This window comes from Camelina sativa, chromosome 15 (genome assembly GCF_030686135.1).
Source record: "Camelina sativa cultivar CO46 ecotype springtype chromosome 15, ASM3068613v1".
NCBI lineage: Eukaryota > Viridiplantae > Streptophyta > Magnoliopsida > Brassicales > Brassicaceae > Camelina > Camelina sativa.
Window position 1 is genome coordinate 32717631 of NC_141894.1, and position 18412 is coordinate 32736042.

Genomic DNA, 18412 nt, shown 5'->3' on the forward strand with positions numbered 1-18412 from the left:
GATTCTCTAAATCTCCTGGGAGAGCGTCGAGGTTCATCCTCAAGGTCTCCTGAAACAATAAAAAAACAAAAAGAAAAATTAAACAGCAAGGTGTCCTAGACGTTACTCTAGTTCCTAGACTCTTGTAAACAACAATCTCTCCCCGGCAACGGCACCAAAAAGCTTTGATGTGTGTGGTTTTTCACTTCAAATCTTTTACCTTAAAAGACCACACAACTGCTGAAAGTGCACAGCTAATCGGTAGTAGTATTTAACCGAATAGATCCCACAGAGAGAGAGAGTTGTTGTTCAACCGAATCCAACGGAAGTAAGTAAGGCTAGGACTCAATAAAAATGGGGGTTTGTGGTTTTCACGGTTGTAGCAAGCAAATGAATGTAAATAATAACAAATAAAAATAATAAAACAAGCATTGGGCATCAAGGGGAATCGCAGGGGTTCAATTATCTATCTATCTAGGAAAGTTTAGGGTTAGTTTGTTTATCTAAAACTTGGACTACGAAACACTAATAAACCATTAACTTAAAGTTCTCAAGCTAACCGTCTAAGATCACTACACCCCGTAACTCAACTGTCGCAGACTACGACGCATAGATCAAAGCATTTATAACAGGTTCGATTAACATCCATGGAATTCCATAGGTAAGGGGTATGTGCTTCCTATGTCTCCCCACACATCTAAGCTAGGTCAAGCAGACATGCAAGCTTTTGGCAAAGCACACACACTTTAGATCATAGTTAGTTCATGAGGCTAACTTAAAGTACTAAGTAAAGACTTAGAATTAAAACATAGAATAAACAGAATTTAAATCTAACAAACCCTAAAAATTGCCACCTAAACTAAGATCATCTCCGCCCTTTGATTTATCCCTTTAAACCCAACTAGAAAAATACTCTAGCATGTTTAAGGGAATCATCAAAGCAAGGTTTAATAAACTCATAAACATAAAAGAATAAATAGAGAAAAGGGTTTTAGATATTACTTCAATGGTTGTCAAACAAAGTTGTAAGATCTTCTTCCTTAGAAACAAAGTACAAAGCAAATAGAGTAGAAAGAGTTTGGTGGATCTTCAAAGCTTCAAGAGATGGACGAGAGAAGACTGCTGGTCGTGGCTGTTCTTCTGGTCGTCGGCTCTTTGGGGTTGCTTTGAGGCACTTCTAAGGCACTTTTAAGGCACTTTTAAGGCACACCGTGGCTTCACAAGATGCACGCCGTTGCTTCAACTTACCACCAGTGCGTTAAGTTTCCAAACGCGTACGGTATCTACACGCTGCATGGAGATCCCCTGATGGCGTGAACCTGCTTCATTGTCGAGAAAAAGATGCGCAATGCAAGAGCATTCGTGATTGCCGTATCAACTCCGCCACGAGATCCACACACACCTCCTCTGAAGGAATCTGTAATCCAATTCAACATCGATCTGTCCAATCCCAAACGTTGTGTCGGAATAGGTGCCGAGCTATCTCCAGCTTTGAGGGACGAACTCATTCAGTTTTTGTGGAAAAATGCAACCACCTTTGCTTGGACGATAGACCATATGACTGGAATCGACCCTAGCATCACCAGCCACGAGCTCAACGTTGATCCAACTTACAAGTCCGTCAAGCAAAAACGTCGAAAGCTCGATGCAGAACGCACAACCGCGGTAAATGTGGGATCAATCACTGAATTTCGCTATCCAGATTGGCTGAGTAACCCGGTCGTGGTTAAGAAGAAGAATGGTACGTGGAGAGTGTACGTCGACTTCACAAACCTCAACAATGCTTGTCCGAAAGACAGTTTTCCTCTTCCGCGCATGGATGCGTTCTCATGCTATAACCAGATAATGATGCACAAGGATGACCGTGAGAAGACTGCGTTTATAACTGAACAAGGCACTTTCTACTACAGAGTCATGCCCTTTGAATTAAAAAATGCGGGGGCAACGTATCAGCGACTAGTGAACCGCATGTTCGCAAGTCAACTTTGGAGAACAATGGAAGTGTACATTGATGATATGCTCCTCAAGTCAGCTCAGGCCGCAGATCATGTCGCACACCTAAAGCAGCGTTTCGAGATACTCAACAAGTACAGCATGAAACTGAACCCGGCGAAGTGCACTTTTGGCGTTACTTCCGGCAATTTCCTGGGATACCTTGTTACGAAGCGCGGTATAGAAGCCAATCCAAAGCAGATTTCGGCGATCATGAACCTTCCATCTCCAAGGAATACCCGTGAGGTGCAACGCCTTACTGGACGCATTGCCGCACTAAATCGTTTCATCTCTCGCTCAACGGACAAGTGCTTGCCGTTCTACCAGCTCCTCCGCGGAAATAAACGTTTGGAGTGGGATGAGAAGTGAGAATTGGCATTCAAGCAATTGACAGATTACCTATCATCTCCGCTGGTCCTACCCAAACCTGAGCAAGGAGAAACTTTGTATCTCTACATTGCCATCTCTTCTTTGGCTGTAAGTGGCGTACTCGTAAGAGAAGATCAAGGAGAACAACATCCTATCTTCTACGTGAGCAAGACTCTCGATGGGGCCAAACTCTGATATCCGACTCTTGAGAAGCTTGCCTACGCGGTCGTAATCTAAGCTCGCAAGCTCCGCCCCTACTTCCAATCTCACACTGTTGAAGTCCTGACGAATCAGCCTTTGCGCCCAATCCTTCACAGCCCAAGTCAATCAGGTCGCCTGGCAAAGTGGACAGTAGAGTTAAGCGAATACGACATTGAGTACAAGAACCGCACCTGCGCTAAGTCACAAGTTCTCGCAGATTTTCTCGTTGAACTCTCTCCCAACCTCGAAGCTGACACCCCTCCTCCCGAGATATGGTCACTTCACGTAGATGGCGCTTCATTAAAGATGGGCTCGGGAGCAGGCATACGCCTAACCTTGCCAACAGGTGAAATCTTGGAGCAGTCATTCCGCCTTGCTTTCTCATCTTCTAACAACGACGCTGAGTATGAAGCACTAATCAATGGACTGCGTCTCGCACACGGAATCGGCGTCAAGAAGATCCAAGCTTATTGTGATTCTCAGCTGGTAACGCATCAGTTTAGTGGAGATTATGCAACAAGACACGCGCGCATGGATGCCTACCTCAAAGTCGTTCGTGACTTGTCCCAAAAGTTCGAGTTCTTTGAGGTCGTCAAAATTCCACGAGGCGACAATGCTCCAGCTGATGCACTTGCGGCACTCGCTTCCACATCAGATCCTGATCTCCGCCGAGTGATACCTGTAGAAAGCATTGATCAACCAAGCATTGACGTCAACCTGTTGCCTCTCGCTCCAACTACGTTTCTCGAAGCCGCACACTCAGTGACAGACCCGAATAACGTCTTAGCAATTGCCTTAGCAGTCACAAGACCAACCCCAACAGCCGCGAACTCAACCACCCCAGCTACGCCCGTACCAACACCCGATGCCTCCTCGCGCAACGACTGGCAAACTGAGATTATAGCATATATCACGGATGGAATCATGCCAAAAGACAAATGGGAAGCAAGGCTTCTGCGAGTTAAGAGCGCACACTACACAATGCTGGATGGCAGCTTGTTTCATTGGGAATCAAATGACGCTCTTCTCATCTGCGTCAATGTGAAGGACGTCAACAACATCATGCAAGAAGTCCACGAAGGTGCTGGTGGAAACCACTCAGGCAGTCGTGCCCTAGCACTTTGAATCCGTCGCAATGGACATTTCTGGCCGACCATGGTCGCCGATTGCACCGCCTTTGCAGCCAAGTGCGAGAAGTGTCAGCGCCACGCACCATTCATCCATTCTCCAACCGAATTTCTGCGAACGTCACCGCCTTACCGCTTCATGCGATGAGGGATAGATATTGTTGGTCCGCTAACACCATCTAACCAGAAGAAATATCTCTTAATCATGAAAGACTACTTTACAAAGTGGGTCGAAGCAGAATCGTATGCCTCGCTAGAAGCAAACGAAGTTCAAAATTTTGTCTGGAAAAATATCATATGCCGGCATGGACTTTCGTACGAGATCGTATGTGACAACGACCCACAATTCATTTCCCTACAATTCGAAGGATTCTGTGCTGGCTGGCGGATTCGCCTAAGTAAATCGACTCCAAGATACCCGCAGGGCAACGGACAGGCAGAGGCAACCAACAAAACCATAATCGCCGGAATCAAGAAACACTTCGATGCAAAGAAAGGTCTATGGGCTGACGAACTCGACAGCGTCCTATGGTCGCACCAAACCTCTCCACGCACGTCTACCGGTCGAACACCATTCTCTCTCGCCTACGGCATGGAGGCACTCGCACCGGCCAAAGTAGGAATCCCCACGCTCCGACGTTCCATGCTCATTCATGATCCTGACAACAAAATGTTGTGTGACAGACTCCTGTTCATTGAAGAAGAGCGCGACCAAGCTTTACTACGCATCCAGAACTACCAGCAAGCTGCCGCAAAATTCTACAACAAGAAAGTTAAATCTCGCTACTTCTCCGAGGGTGATCTCGTCCTCCGCAAAGTCTAGGAGAATACAAGGGAGAAGAACGCTGGAAAACTTTGTGCGCATTGGGAGGGTCCATACTTAATCTCCAAGATCGTCAAACCCGGCGTCTATCAGATACTCGAGATGAATGGCACTCCAGTTCCAAGATCGTGGAACTCCGCCAACCTCAAACGTTACTACCACTAGTCAATACGCTCCTGATGCGCCCCAATCACGACAGCAGCCTTAGCGCACTCCTGCTCTCCGCGCTCATTTCCTGCTTTCCTAAGTCGCGCCGACTCGGAAGTGAGCTTTCGCTGATACTGTTTGAGAGAAACCGTGAGCTCCTTGACCATTGCTGCGTTTTCCTTGCTCGACCGCTCAGCCTGAACAAATGCATCCTGAGCAAGCGAGGCCTCCCTCCTAGCAGCACGCACCTTGTCCTCGTAGTCGCCAGTGAGACGATTCATCCAGCTAATCGCCTAAGAAATCAAGTAAAATAATCCGATTACGACTAAGTAAAATCCACGTTAAAGCGAGCTAAAGGATCGGATCCTAACCCGAAACTGTCGACGAACGGCTTCCTCGTACGTACTTGGACAAGCCAAGTCACCAGGAGCAGGAAGCGGAACAAAGTCACCATGAATCTTGCTGGCGAGGTCCGCGCAAGCTCGTGAATCGCCAGTGAACGCTTGGTCATTCACGTCGTAGCGAAAGGAAAAGGAGTGGTCAACCCTCACATGACCATCCTCAGCATGGTGGTCGACTCTCCCATGACCATCCTCCGCGTGATGAGGACGCCTAGAGCTTCCTCCAGCATCACTCCTAGGACTCGTGCGTGACGACCTCTTCGGGGAACGATCACCACCACCAGCTGCTGGAGCACTCCTACGAGACACCGAAGAAGGTTTCTTCGTAGCATGAGCCGTAACAACCTCGGCAGAAAAATACCTACGACTAGGCTCACCCTCGAGAACGGGCATCTCGCCATCCTCGCGCTCCATAGCAACGATCTCCATGCCGGTCTTGGCGTTTGGTGCAACAACCTCGGTTGCAACAGCCAGCACGTCCTAGGCATCGAACAAGTCAGCATAGCACGAAATCGGGCAGTCTCCCATTTGCAATCCAGTCCGTGAACCTGCAAAATAAATAGGATCCTTAGGCAAGAAAGCACATAAATCTCGAAGACGAAGATAGGCCAACAAAACTTACAAGTCTCGAGGTGTGAAAGAACGTCCGACCACCGCAAAGTCCTACTCGTAAGAAAAGCAGCAGCTTTGTCAACAGTTCCCAAGTCACACGCAGCAGAGGGTGGCGGATTACCTGCAAAAATAAAACATACGGTCAGAAAACAGAGTTAAGAAAACCAAAAGGACACAAACCCAACCCAGCAATGGCTACCGGGATTAAAGTTCCAAGCAGGGGGACAGGTCGTGTCGGGATCCTCGACCGAAATGTTGTTTATTTATACGAAGAAACACCGCCTCCGCCAACCGTGAATGTGATTCCTCTAGCCACACGTGATCGTGAGACCTGGCGTACAGCAAGCACAACATAGCCCCAATTTGTCATGCATAAATTGCGTAACTAGTTCGAAGAGGTCCACGTCAATCTTGATTTTCATCGAGGCGCCGATTATCGTAAGCCCCACAGCGATACGGATGGTGGAGATCGATAGCTGCAAAAATGCGATCTTCCGACGCGCGCAATAACTTGTCAAAAATTCCAGAATCGGGAACCCAAGCCCGCACTTAGAAGAAAAATCCACGTAGACGCAGAGGTGACCTGCTGAGCAGTCCCACGGACGTTCGTTTGTACTCGGCACCGCAAGCTGCAGATTGTGTGGCATCGCATAGGGTCCTCCCTGCATCGCGGGGGATGCGTTCCTCATCTCCCGTACGATCTTTGCGACGTCTCGTAACTCCGTTGCCTACAGCCAAGCCAGCGACCAGAGACCTGGGGGCACACTCCGGGCCAGTTCGTTCTTCGTACTCGAGCACCTTCCCGCGATGCTGACTTGAAGGATGTGGAATTAGGCTAAGGTCGTCAGCATCTGTAGGAAACATGACTTCAAGGTCCCGAACATCTTCTTCTGTGAGATCTGTCAAGATGCCCCCTCCCCCCGACGGATTCCAACAGGAAGGATGACCCGCTCCAATATTGTCGAGACTTCTCTCTAATGCACGATACTGGTCATCTCCATGCTCTTCCGGAACATCGCCGAAGACATCATTTCCCAAAGCCACTGCACGAGACCTTGCAAAACCAACCAAGCAACCAGTCAGTATTGGAGCGACAAACAACATAAAAATACCACATTATTCAAGACAGATCGATCACACCTGAATTGCGGCTTCCAACATACTGCGTACCACGCACCATATTGCGTACTGTCCTGTGCCATCCCGCACGATACGTACAACACCCACTCTCAATCTCGCGACAATGAGGATGACAGCTCGAATGCACCACCGTACGGAACCCATCACGACAACTCTTGCGCGACAATTTGCGCAATTCTCCAACTTGCCGCATCCCGCGAATACGTCGACGAGCGCGCCATCTTGACTCCGAACTCCCCATCTCGCTACACAGCTCCGTTACGCGTATCTCGCGAGAACACCGTGAACCTCGCCACCAAGAATTTTGATCTCGCCAAGCTTTGAGTTCATCACCTCAACCTCGCAAACACGCCAATTCCCGAAGCATGACCTCGATCTCGCCAAGTCGAGCATGCCATAGTCTCCTACACAAGCCCCTGATCTCGTCATAAGTCTCGTACGCAAAGTCGTGATCTCGCCAGAGATCATCATCCGCTACCACACCATCTCGCAAATACGAATACGTCGATGGGCCAAACCAAGAAATGTTGCACCGTGACGCATCCACCTCGTCAGGTCTCGCATACGGTCTCGCATACGGTCTGGCACACGTCACCTTGCACTCCAAGATCTTAACCTCGCTATCCCGACTCAAGCTTGCTCTTGAACAAGTACGCAGAGGGAGTCTCGAGCGCGCCCACACGTCGCCACCTTGCAGTCTCGCAATAACAAGCACAACAAGCTTCATATGCAGGCAATCAGCTCGACCTCAATCTCGCTACTGGCACGGCCTCGCCGTTCTCGATCCCGTGCCCTCAAACCCACAACGAGGACAAATCATTGAGCACGCCACCGTACGAACAAATCCCCGGCAATCCATCTCACCACGCCATCTTGGCATCTCGCCATCTTGCCAGACCATCTCACGACAACATCACGTCACCTCGCCAAGGCCTGCGAGACGCGACCAGCAGGCTGGACGCACATCAAGCATCAAGCACGCCGCCGTACGACATCCACCTCGCCACGACCCGAGAAACATGATCCACCTCGCCAAGTCTCGCATACTCAGTCTCGCTCACACACTATCTCGCTCGGTCTCTCGCTCGGTCTCGCACACGTGACCTCGCATCACCACACCGGAGTGCAACCGTTGAAGCCGCGCACGAAAACGATGGTACCACCCCGCAAAGGAAGCAGTGGAGCCGAGAGGCCTCACGGTCTCGGCCAATTCCGGTACAGCACAATGGTATTGGAAGCAGGTCTTCCGGTTCCACTGCCACCACAACATACCAGGACGCACGCGCCCTACCAAGCAAGCAATCCGCCGTTCCAGCAAGCACTCGTACGCGACCTCTGCATCTCGACCAGTTTGGCTCTACATCTCGACCAGTTCAGCTCGGCCGGATCAGGCAGTCACGGTGAAACGGCATAGAACTCGCCCATCAATGGAGAAGCGGCAGCATAGAGCAGATTAGTAGGGAAGGCAAGGCCGGGACGCCTCACGGTCCCGGCCAGATCCTGCAGTGCGGCGTGGATTCACTCGGCGGAAAAAAGGTAGCACCGGCGGAACAAACTGGCCGGTTCAGGCGGCGGCGAGACAGCAAGACAGCAGCACGGCAAGGCATGGTCGGCGGTGAGACGGCGAGACAGCAGCACGGCAAGGCGTGGTCGGCGGCGAGACAGCAGCACGACAAGGCATGGTCGGCGGCGAGAAACCATGGCCCTTACAAGCCAAAATCAAAAAAAAAAATCTAAAGGAAAGAGATAAGGGAAAGAGAGAAGAAATTTACCTTTTGGAGAGAAGAAGAAAGTTAGAAGTAAAAACTAGGTCAAGGAGACGTATTTATATGAGGGACCAACGCGTTGACCAAAGAAAAAAGAAAAACTCTAGTTTTAAGGCTATTTCCACTTCCCGAGCCTCGGGAAACGTGCATAACACGCAAAACTCCCGTTTGAAGTCCAACGGACCTCAAAAACGTGCGCAACACACTATTCATCCCAGAATCTCACGGACCTCGAGAAACGTGCGCAATGCACTATTCATCCCAGAATCTCTCAGATACCTCAAAAAACGTGTGCAACACACTATTCATCCCGGAACCCTCTGGAAGGTGTCAAAACTCCTGAAATCTTCTGTTCTTCCCATAAGGCAGACCTGTAGACGCATAGTTGGATCCGACGGGCTCAAGCAAGCCATCGCACATCGGACTAGGGGGGACCATTGTTGGATATGGGCTTTGCCCCCAACATTTACAGAAGCCCAAACAGAGGAAGTTTTGAGCCTGAAGTCTTGGATCTGGCCCATTTGGTCGCAGGGACAAAATCGTCATTTTGCAGAGAGACAGAAGAAGTCCTAGGTCAATGACCCACTATATATACCAGATGTCATTGTCAGAGCTAGGGATCCACTTTTTGGGCAATTAGAGAGAGAATAGCTATTATTTTAGTATTAACTGCGCTTAGCTCTTTAATTGTCATTTTCTGTAAACTCTTCCTTAAATTTTACGTTAATAAAAGGACCAGTTCCGATTTATTCCCATTAAGATCCCTATTATTTATATTGTCGATTTATAACATCAAAATTCAAGGACTCTTTTAATCTACTTCTACTGATTTATGCTTGAATGTATTCTCAGATGCAGACTGGGGAAGTTGTAAGGATTCTAGGAGGTCTGTTACTGGCATCTGTGTTTTCTTAGGCTTTTCTTTAATCTATTGAAAATCCAAGAAGCAAAATGTTGTGAGTTTGAGTAGCACCGAAGCTGAATACAAGAGCATGGCACAAGCTACAAATGAGTTACTCTGGCTCCATCAAATGCTGAAGGATTTGCGCCAATTGCAGGCCAAGCTTTTCTGCAACAACAAGTTGGCGATGCATATTGCAAAGAACCCGGTGTTTCATGAATGGACCAAACATGTTGAGATAGACTGCCATACCACTCGAGATCATATTAAAAATGGCTTTCTCAAGGTTCTACATGTTGCCACCGAGTATCAGTTGGCTGACATCTTGAGGGTCCTAAGCAACCAGCACCGTTTCACTCGATTCTGCATAGACTATCTATTTCAAGCCTCTTCCTGCCTACTGCGAATTCAGCTTGAGGGGGGTATATTAGCATATAAGGTTGTATAGTTGGTTAAGTTGAGATTAAGCTTCCTTTTACTTAGTCTCAACACTCTAGTATAAATACACTTGTATTAGTTACATTTTACTCTAATGAGAAATTTACTTTGCCATTTACAAAGTGTTAACAACCACACAATAAATCTCGCTGTTTCTCCCATTCTTGCTCTGTTTTCTCAAAGACAAAAAGGACGCCACTATGCTGATTCCTCTTCTCTTTCTTGTTAACTGAAAAAGGGATAGTGAGAATCATCTATGGCTACTGCTAAGAACAAGGGAAAATCCATCAGGAGCCTTGGTACCAATGAAGCGGATAAAATGGATGAGATAGACAGAGCCGGCACTTAACTTTTTAGGGCTGCAAGCCAAAAAAAAAAAACTAACTTTGCAGCTCATGGGGGTCGAACCTGAGTAGCGGTGCCAATATTAGTACAACTAAACCATTGGCCTAAGGAAAATCATATACATAAAAGTAAGGTTTTGGTCTCTCCTTGTTGGTTGATTTTCATTTAATGTTTTCTAATTTTTTTATTTTTTTTATTTGCTTTGTAATTGTTTAATTGCTTTAACACAATATTTAACTCACATATTAAAACTCATTTAAAGCAATTAAACAATATTTAAGACCCAATTAACACAATACATTTAATTCACACATTAAAATAAAATAAATTATTCATTAATCATATTCTACCACTTTATTTTATTCAAACACAATAAATTATTATTGTAACTCCATAATTCTAAATGTAACTTCCATCAATTTTATCATATAAATAAGTATTATCTCATTCTCTCATATTTTCATATTGACATTCTTTTACTTTCTCATTTTCACATTCTCTCATTCTCATTCTCTTCCACAATACCTCAAATCATTTTTTGTTTTTGTTTTTTTGTTTTTGATTTCTTATTTTTGTTGCATGGGTTACAAGAAAATAAATGAAATATCATTGTAAAGTTTTAATGCTAAATTTTAATATAAGAGACTATATGATATATATTTTACATTGTTCTTATTTTTAAAGATTCATCTCCATTATCTAATTTAAATTATCATCTTATAAGTAATAATTCTCTCCTCCTCTCCCACCAATATCAAATGTTGTTATATCTCATATGGTGTTGTAAGAGTTTGATTCTATATTTTAATTTAGAAAGTATTATATATATTTAACATTGTTTTCAATTTTTATTTTATTTATATAAAAATAAAATATTTCTTTTATAGTTCTTGCCTTTCTAATCTATTCATATTTATTATTTAAATTTCTATAGTTAAATTTAAATTCACATATGTTGGTTTTAACAAAAAAATCAAGTTTATTTGAGAATTAGATGTTCCTATTCCTTTAAAACATCAATGTATAACATATTATACTTTTTAATCAAATTATGGATTCACCAACACTCACTTTTAAATTAAATAGGTTTTAATTTTAGGATTTGAAAAAATATAAAAGTTTGTTTGTAACTCCCATAATAATATAGTAGTGTTCTCAATGAATTTAGTTTAATATAATAGAACATGTTAAAAATGTATTAGTATGCACTTAATTGCACTTTTGTAACTCTCAAATAATTACCTTTGATACATCAATTTTTGTATTATCTATTAAAAAAAAGACACATATCTCACTATAACCCTCATGACCTCATATTTCAAATCTCCCATAATATTATAAATTCTACAATATCATCATTTTTTCTTCATTTAACCAATGATATCTTAACTTCATAAAAGTTTCAGTTTATTTGAATAGGATATACATTGAATATATGATATATAGTTTAATTATCTTTTCCTATATGAAATATTATAATTTCATATAAATCAAAGTCTAGACACAATTAAATACTTTAAGATAATAACCTAATAAGGTAGTTGCTGTTTTTTTATTTTATTTTTATGGAAAATGTATTAGTCTAATAGTCTATGGTTAGACTCACTTAGTTATATATGTATGAGATGTTGTAAACCTACTGTTTACTATTTTGATTTTTTCTTAATTAAATTATTTTAAATCTCTTTAAGCTATCACCATAAATAAATAAATATGTATAACTAACACCACAAAATAAATTTTATGAGAATATATATCACAATGATTTTGAAATATGACTACAACTACAAACATATATGGCATATGGCATGTAAGATACAATATGACTTAATTGCACTATATTATCATCAAAAAAAATTTGATTTATTTATTTTATTTAAATTCATATTACGTAGTCTTTAAATTTTGATGTACATCGAAAAAACAAAATAACAATAACATGTTAATTTATATTACTTTTTCAAAATAGAATAGCGATTATGTAAAAACTCACGCGTAGCGTGAGCTAACAACTAGTTTTTATAGAAAATGGCCAAAATTTTCTTTTTAATATGCACGGCTGCAAGCCAATGCTTGGCTTGCTTGACCTCTTGGCCGGCTCTGGAGATAGAGTTGGAGGAGGAGGAGCTCCAATTTAGTAGCAGCAAGAATAAAGATTCGAGTTCTGGCTCGGTCATGTGGTTTGGTGATGCTTCCTCTTTGTCTCAAAGTAGTCTTAGGAAGACCAGAACCTTCGACCGACATAATCCTTATGCTACTCCTCAGCCGCCGCCAACAACTACATGCTCTGTCTTCGTCTCTTCTTCGAGGGTGGCTTTTCCATTTTCCCTCTCTCCAACAATTCAGAATCAACAACCGTTTTTATACCGGAGTGACCTTTCAAGACAAAGACAACAACAAATGATCTCATTCGGTCCTAAACTTCAGGTGCAACCATGTTTAGTACAACAACAACAACTACTCTTGCAGTACTGGAGAGACATTCTGAAGCTGAGCCCGAGCGGAAGAATGATGATGATGAAAATGTTAAGTCAAGAAGGTGATCTGCCACCGCCGATTCAACCCTTCAGCGCCACCAAGCTATATAGAGGGATCAGACAACACCATTAGGGGAAATGGGTCGCCGAGATCCGTATGCCGCGAAATAGGACATTGTAATAACAGAGGAAGGAGATAAATGTTTGTGTGTTATTCATCTTTGTGTATGAGTACAGATATATATCAATACAGAAGCGTAGCCAGCAAGTAGTAATAACTACAGAGATTTGCAGAGAATATACAATGCAGAATATGGAAACTAATGAACTTTGTATCGTGATATGTGGGATATGATTTCAGAGAGAATAATATCCCATTACCCCCCCCCTCAAGCTGGAGCATGCAGATCAAGAATGCCCAGATTCCCACAAAATGTTTCAAAACTTGATCGGCCGAGAGGTTTGGTGAAGATGTCTGCTAACTGTGCATTGCTTTGAACATGAACTAGTTGAATATTGCGAGACTGAATCTCGTCACGGACAAAATGACAGACGTTTTCAATGTGCTTTGTACGCTCGTGAAACACCGGGTTCGTCGCAATATGAATAGCGGACTGGCTATCACAATGAAGACGCATTGGTTGGGGATGTGAAACCCCAAGATCATGCAAAACATGCTTGAGCCAAATGAGTTCCTTGGTGATATAAGCCATTGCTTGGTATTCAGCTTCAGCGGAAGACATACTCACTATTTTCTGCTTCTTTGTTTTCCATGAGACAGGAGATGTGCCAACCTGAATGAAATAATCTGAAACAGACCGTCGTGTTAGGCGACAACCAGAATAATCCGAATCACACCATCTAGTGATTTGAAAATTTGACTGTGCCTTTAACAAGATTCCCTGACCAGGATTGCCTTTTAAGTATCGAACAACCCTTATAGCAGCTTCCCAATGATCCTCTCGAGGTGTTTTCATTAACTGGGCAAGGAATTGAACTGAATAAGCCAAGTCTGGTCGAGTTGCAGCCAAGTAAATGAGACGACCAATCAAGCGACGGTATTGCTCTGGTTCAAACAGAAAAGGAGAAGTGGAGACGGCGAGCTTGTGATTCTGTTCGAGTGGAAAAGTGTCGGGTTTGCATCCAAGCAAACCAGCATCGGTGACAAGCTGAAGAGCATATTTACATTGACTTAGATAAAAACCGCGTGAACTGCGAGAGACCTCAATACCCAAGAAATATTTCAGAGCTCCTAAGTCTTTCATCTTGAAACAGGTAGCAAGATAGCCTTTGAACACAGTGAGAGCTTCAATGGAGTTGCTAGAGACTATCATATCGTCAACATATATCAGTAGATGAATTCGGATTCCCCCTTTATCAAAAACAAATAACGAGTAATCGGATAAAGACTGAACAAAACCATATTCTCGCAAGGCGGTGGTCAGCTTAGCAAACCAGCAGCGGGGTGCTTGCTTAAGACCATATAACGATTTATGCAAACGATAAACCTTGTTGCTATCAGCCTCTAAATATCCTGGAGGAAGCTTCATGTACACTTCTTCTTGAAGATCGCCATGTAAGAAGGCGTTGTGGAGATCCATCTGATGAACCAGCCAGTTATTTCCTGCAGCGACTTCGAGAAACATGCGTACTGTTTGCATTCGCGCAACAGGTGCGAAAGTTTCGCCATAGTCTATTCCTTTTTTTTGACGATTACCGAGAGCCACCAGACGTGCCTTGTAACGTTCAATGGTTCCATCTGCATTATGTTTTATCTTGTAAACCCATTTAGAACCAATGGCTTTCTTCCCAGGAGGTAAATCCTCAATCGTCCAAGTCTGATTTGCCTCTAAAGCTTCAATTTCAGACCGCATTGCCTGTTTCCAAACTTGGCGCTGAAGAGCTTGTTTATAACTTGTCGATTCAACAACGGTGGTGATAGCAACCAAAAAGGCACGATGCGGTTCGGAAAAGCGAGCACAATTCACATATTATGAAAGGGGTAGAGGGATTTTGAAGTACCTAACAACCGCATTTGTGCTGTATTGATCTGGTAATCCTGTAATTTAGCCGGAAGAGTTCGTTGGCGCTCACCACGACGGAGAGGGACAGGATCCGGATTCAGAACAGGGAGAACCACGGACGGAGAAGATGAAGACCCCGAACGCGAGGTTGGAGATGGTGTGGGAGAGTCATTTGTGGTCGGTGTTGGTGTGAGTACGGATGGCGAGGTGGAGGCACCATCACGAACAGGAGAGCTGCGATCAGAGGCCGGCGACGATGGCGATGTTGGTTCAGGATCGGGGTTGTCGTTGGATTGATTAAGCGGAAAAGATGGACCCAAGGATAGAGCTGGACCGTTGGGCCTATCACCTTCATCCTCTATTGGGCCTAGTGAATAAGAGGCCCATAGAATGTTTTCTTCATCTTCTTCGAGTTCGCTGTTGGGAGAAACAGAGTGATCATACGGGAATTCTGTTTCACAAAATTTAACATCCCGTAAAAGAAAAAATTGATTTGCATCAAGATCATAGAATCTCCAGGCCTTCTTACCATATGGATATCCCACAAAAATGCATTTCCGACTCCTTGATGCAAATTTGTCACCTTGATGTCGATGGTTATGGGCATAACAAAGACTGCCGAAAACTTTTAGGTGATCGTACGTAGGTGGAGACCCATGTAACTTCTCATAAGGAGTGACACCATTGAGAACAGAACTAGGAGTGCGGTTGATCAAATAGCCGGCTGTCAAGATGCACTCTCCCCAAAATGTGATAGGCAAGTGTGCTTGGAACCTCAACGCTCTTGCAACATTTAAAATGTGTCGATGTTTCCTCTCGACTCTTGCGTTCTGTTGAGGAGTATCAACACAAGAAGTCTCATGTAGTATTCCCTGGCTGCGAAAGTAGGCACTAAGACTTGTGAACTCAGTTCCGTTGTTGGTTCGTACCCGTTTCACTTGTGTTTGAAATTGTCTTGCGGCCATGGAGATAAGACCTTTGAGATTGTCAGCAGTTTCAGTTTTAGTACGTTGAAGATATATCCAAACACTACGAGAGTAATTATCAACAACAGTAAGAAAGTAACGAGCACCGGAGGATGATGCAGTGCGGTAAGGACCCCAAATATCACAGTGAATAAGCTCAAAAACAGATGTTGTTTTATTATTACTGATTGGGAAACAAGAACGTGTTTGTTTGGCGCGGAAACAGACATCACACGCCTTATTGGAAATAGCAGAATCAACAGAAGCAGAAACATGCGGAAGTGAACCAACTACTTTTGCAGACGGATGACCCAACCGTTGATGCCACAACGTGTAATCCTTTGTCTCTTGCGTTGTGACTTGTGCGACTGACTCTGTTCTGCAAAAACGGAAGGTTCCACCGTCTCTCTTACCCGCACCAATTATCATCCTCAAACCGCGGTCCTGAATGACAAGGAACTGATCAGCCAATTGTGCAATACACTTATTTTCATCCATTAACTGGTCTAGAGAGATGAGATCCGATTGTAACTCTGTAACATAAAATATCGACTTCAAAGACAGATGAGATCCCAACAAAACAGTGCCTACTTGGCACGAGACCCGTTCACGACCATCAGCTAAAATAACATTGGTTCCATAGTTCTTACGTTTGTAAGAATATCAAAGTTGTTGGTCAAATGATGAGAAGCGCCTGTATCTAATATCCAAGAAGGAGATGACAACTTACCAGACTGGTGTTCGTTGCTAGAACTAGCCCCATTAGTGGATCGACCATTGAGCAGCTTCAAAAGATTTTGCCACTGGATGTCACTTAAACCGCTAACACCGTCACGGTCTTTCTCCGTGATAACATAGTTGGCTTGTGACGAAGATGGAACTGGTGGAACATCAACCACATTCGCATAGCTCGTCAAGCGACCGCGACAAGCAGAAGAGAGAGCACCACTACTACCACGACCCTTGGCTTGCATCGTACGGCTGCAGGGACGATCACCCCACCAATCAGGGTAACCCACAACCACAAAACAGCTATCAGAAGAGTGCCCTTCATGATTGCAGTGTTTACAGACAGGCGTAGTGGTATCAGTTCGGACCGTGGATTGGTGACGCGGTCGGTGTTGTTGAACAGCAAAAGCAGAGACGTCAGAGACCGCTTCAGGCTTCATAACATTGTTGCGGAGGTCTCCTTCCTGACGAGCAGCATTGTAAACCTCCTCCATGGGCTGAATGGGAATGCGGGAGACCAAAGTGGACCTCACCGTATGGAACGACTCATCGAGACCTGACAAGAAGTCATGGACTTTATCCTCCTCCCGATCTTGTTCTTGAAGAGAGTTCAAGTGACATTCACACTTGCCACAATGGCAAACACGTAAAGGACGGTGAGTAGCCATGCTATCCCAAATACGGTTCAGCTTCCCGTAGTAAGCTTCAATAGCAAGCCCCCTCTGTTTGCAACATGCGAGTTTGACCTTGAGCTGTTGAATGCGGGGACCGTTAGTGACGGAAAAGCATTTCTTCAGATGATCCCATAAATCTTTCGCAACATCGCGGTGTGAAATGTTGGAACAAAGAGACGGCTCCACTGTCATACGTATCCACGAGACTAGCAAGGCTTGGATAGTCCACCAATCGTCGAGGTCAGGAGATCCTTCAGCGGGACGAGGAATTGAGCCATCTAAGAAGCCAAACTTCTTGCGTGAAGCCAGAGCTGTCTTCATCCCACGGGTCCATTCGTCATAGTTCGTACCTTTCAATAACGGATGAGAAATGACAGCACCGGGATTGTCGGCGGCTGTCAAGTCATACGGGGAGATCGTGCGGCGAACTTCCACGGTCGTGGTGGCCGGAATTGTCGAGGTCGGGTTCAGTGGATTGAGATCGGAATCACCAGCAGTGTGACTCATTGTCGTTTAGAAAATGGTTCAGGCTCTGATACCATGTAATAACAGAGGAAGGAGATAAATGTTTGTGTGTTATTCATCTTTGTGTATGAGTACAGATATATATATCAATACATAAGCGTAGCCAGCAAGTAGTAATAACAACAGAGATTTGCAGAGAATATACAATGCAGAATATGGAAACTAATGAACTCTGTATCGTGATATGTGGGATATGATTTCAGAGCGAATAATATCCCATTACAAGTTGAGGCCTTCGATACGACAGAGGAAGCCGCTATGGCCTACGACCGCGAGGCCTTCAAGTTGAGGGGTGAGACCGCCAGGCTCAATTTCCTAGAGTTGTTTCTCAATAAACAAGAGTCAACTCCGGTGCATTAGAATTTAGAAAAGATGCGAGATGGCGGGGACTGCTAGTGAAGAGGCAGGCGAGAAAAGAGAGGATGATTCGGGCGCTGTCATAGGCAGTGGTAGGGGTGAGTGATGGCGGGGTGGACCGAGGCATGGTTCAAAGCAATTCCAGAAGAATGGGCACCTGGAAGCCCTCTGTGGGATGATTACCACTTGCCAATTTCTAATCACAAGGACGATCATGACGCCCCACAAAACTCTTTGTCTGATACTGTTTAGAAGCTTTTTCACCTTCACTTGTTAGAATATGTTGTATGGCTTGCTTGAGTTTTTTTTTTTCATTAATTCCCGACGTTTTGATTCCATTGCCGACATCGTTTTTTTTTATATCGGTGAATATATGTGGATCTTAAAAATGGGGGTGAACCATTAGCATTTTCATATATA

General features: G+C 44.4%; 2 protein-coding genes and 1 pseudogene across 2 annotated transcripts; 2 read left to right on the forward strand and 1 right to left on the reverse strand.

Annotated features, from left to right (window-relative positions):
* The first annotated feature begins 1320 nt into the window (after positions 1–1320).
* On the forward strand, positions 1321–3666 carry LOC147927465 (uncharacterized). Its single transcript, XM_087487472.1, has 3 exons — positions 1321–2317; positions 2366–2448; positions 2635–3666. The coding sequence occupies exons 1-3, from the start codon at positions 1321–1323 to the stop codon at positions 3664–3666; spliced, it is 2112 nt and encodes a 703-aa protein (XP_087343598.1).
* Positions 3667–4652: 986 nt separating this feature from the next.
* Positions 4653–7032, reverse strand: LOC147927466 (uncharacterized). The gene is made up of 6 exons (XM_087487473.1): positions 6792–7032; positions 6450–6694; positions 5983–6379; positions 5624–5772; positions 5028–5519; positions 4653–4931 (listed from the first exon to the last, which is right to left on the reverse strand). The coding sequence occupies exons 1-6, from the start codon at positions 7030–7032 to the stop codon at positions 4653–4655; spliced, it is 1803 nt and encodes a 600-aa protein (XP_087343599.1).
* A 5237-nt stretch (positions 7033–12269) lies between these two features.
* On the forward strand, positions 12270–12851 carry LOC104748879 (ethylene-responsive transcription factor ERF053 pseudogene; annotated as a pseudogene).
* The last annotated feature ends 5561 nt before the right edge of the window (positions 12852–18412 follow it).

Bases quoted from the DNA above. Each gene is read 5' to 3' on its own strand.
- LOC147927465 (XM_087487472.1), top strand. From the start codon at position 1,321: ATGCGCAATGCAAGAGCATTCGTGATTGCCGTATCAACTCCGCCACGA. The intron at 2,318-2,365 runs GTTTGGAGTGGG...AGCAATTGACAG, and splicing joins GCTCCTCCGCGGAAATAAAC to ATTACCTATCATCTCCGCTG. The intron at 2,449-2,634 runs GTAAGTGGCGTA...CTGACGAATCAG, and splicing joins TTGCCATCTCTTCTTTGGCT to CCTTTGCGCCCAATCCTTCA.
- LOC147927466 (XM_087487473.1), bottom strand. From the start codon at position 7,032: ATGGGGAGTTCGGAGTCAAGATGGCGCGCTCGTCGACGTATTCGCGGG. The intron at 6,695-6,791 runs GTGTGATCGATC...GGTCTCGTGCAG, and splicing joins TGTTGGAAGCCGCAATTCAG to TGGCTTTGGGAAATGATGTC. The intron at 5,773-5,982 runs GTCTCACGATCA...TTATTTTTGCAG, and splicing joins TTGTGCTTGCTGTACGCCAG to GTAATCCGCCACCCTCTGCT.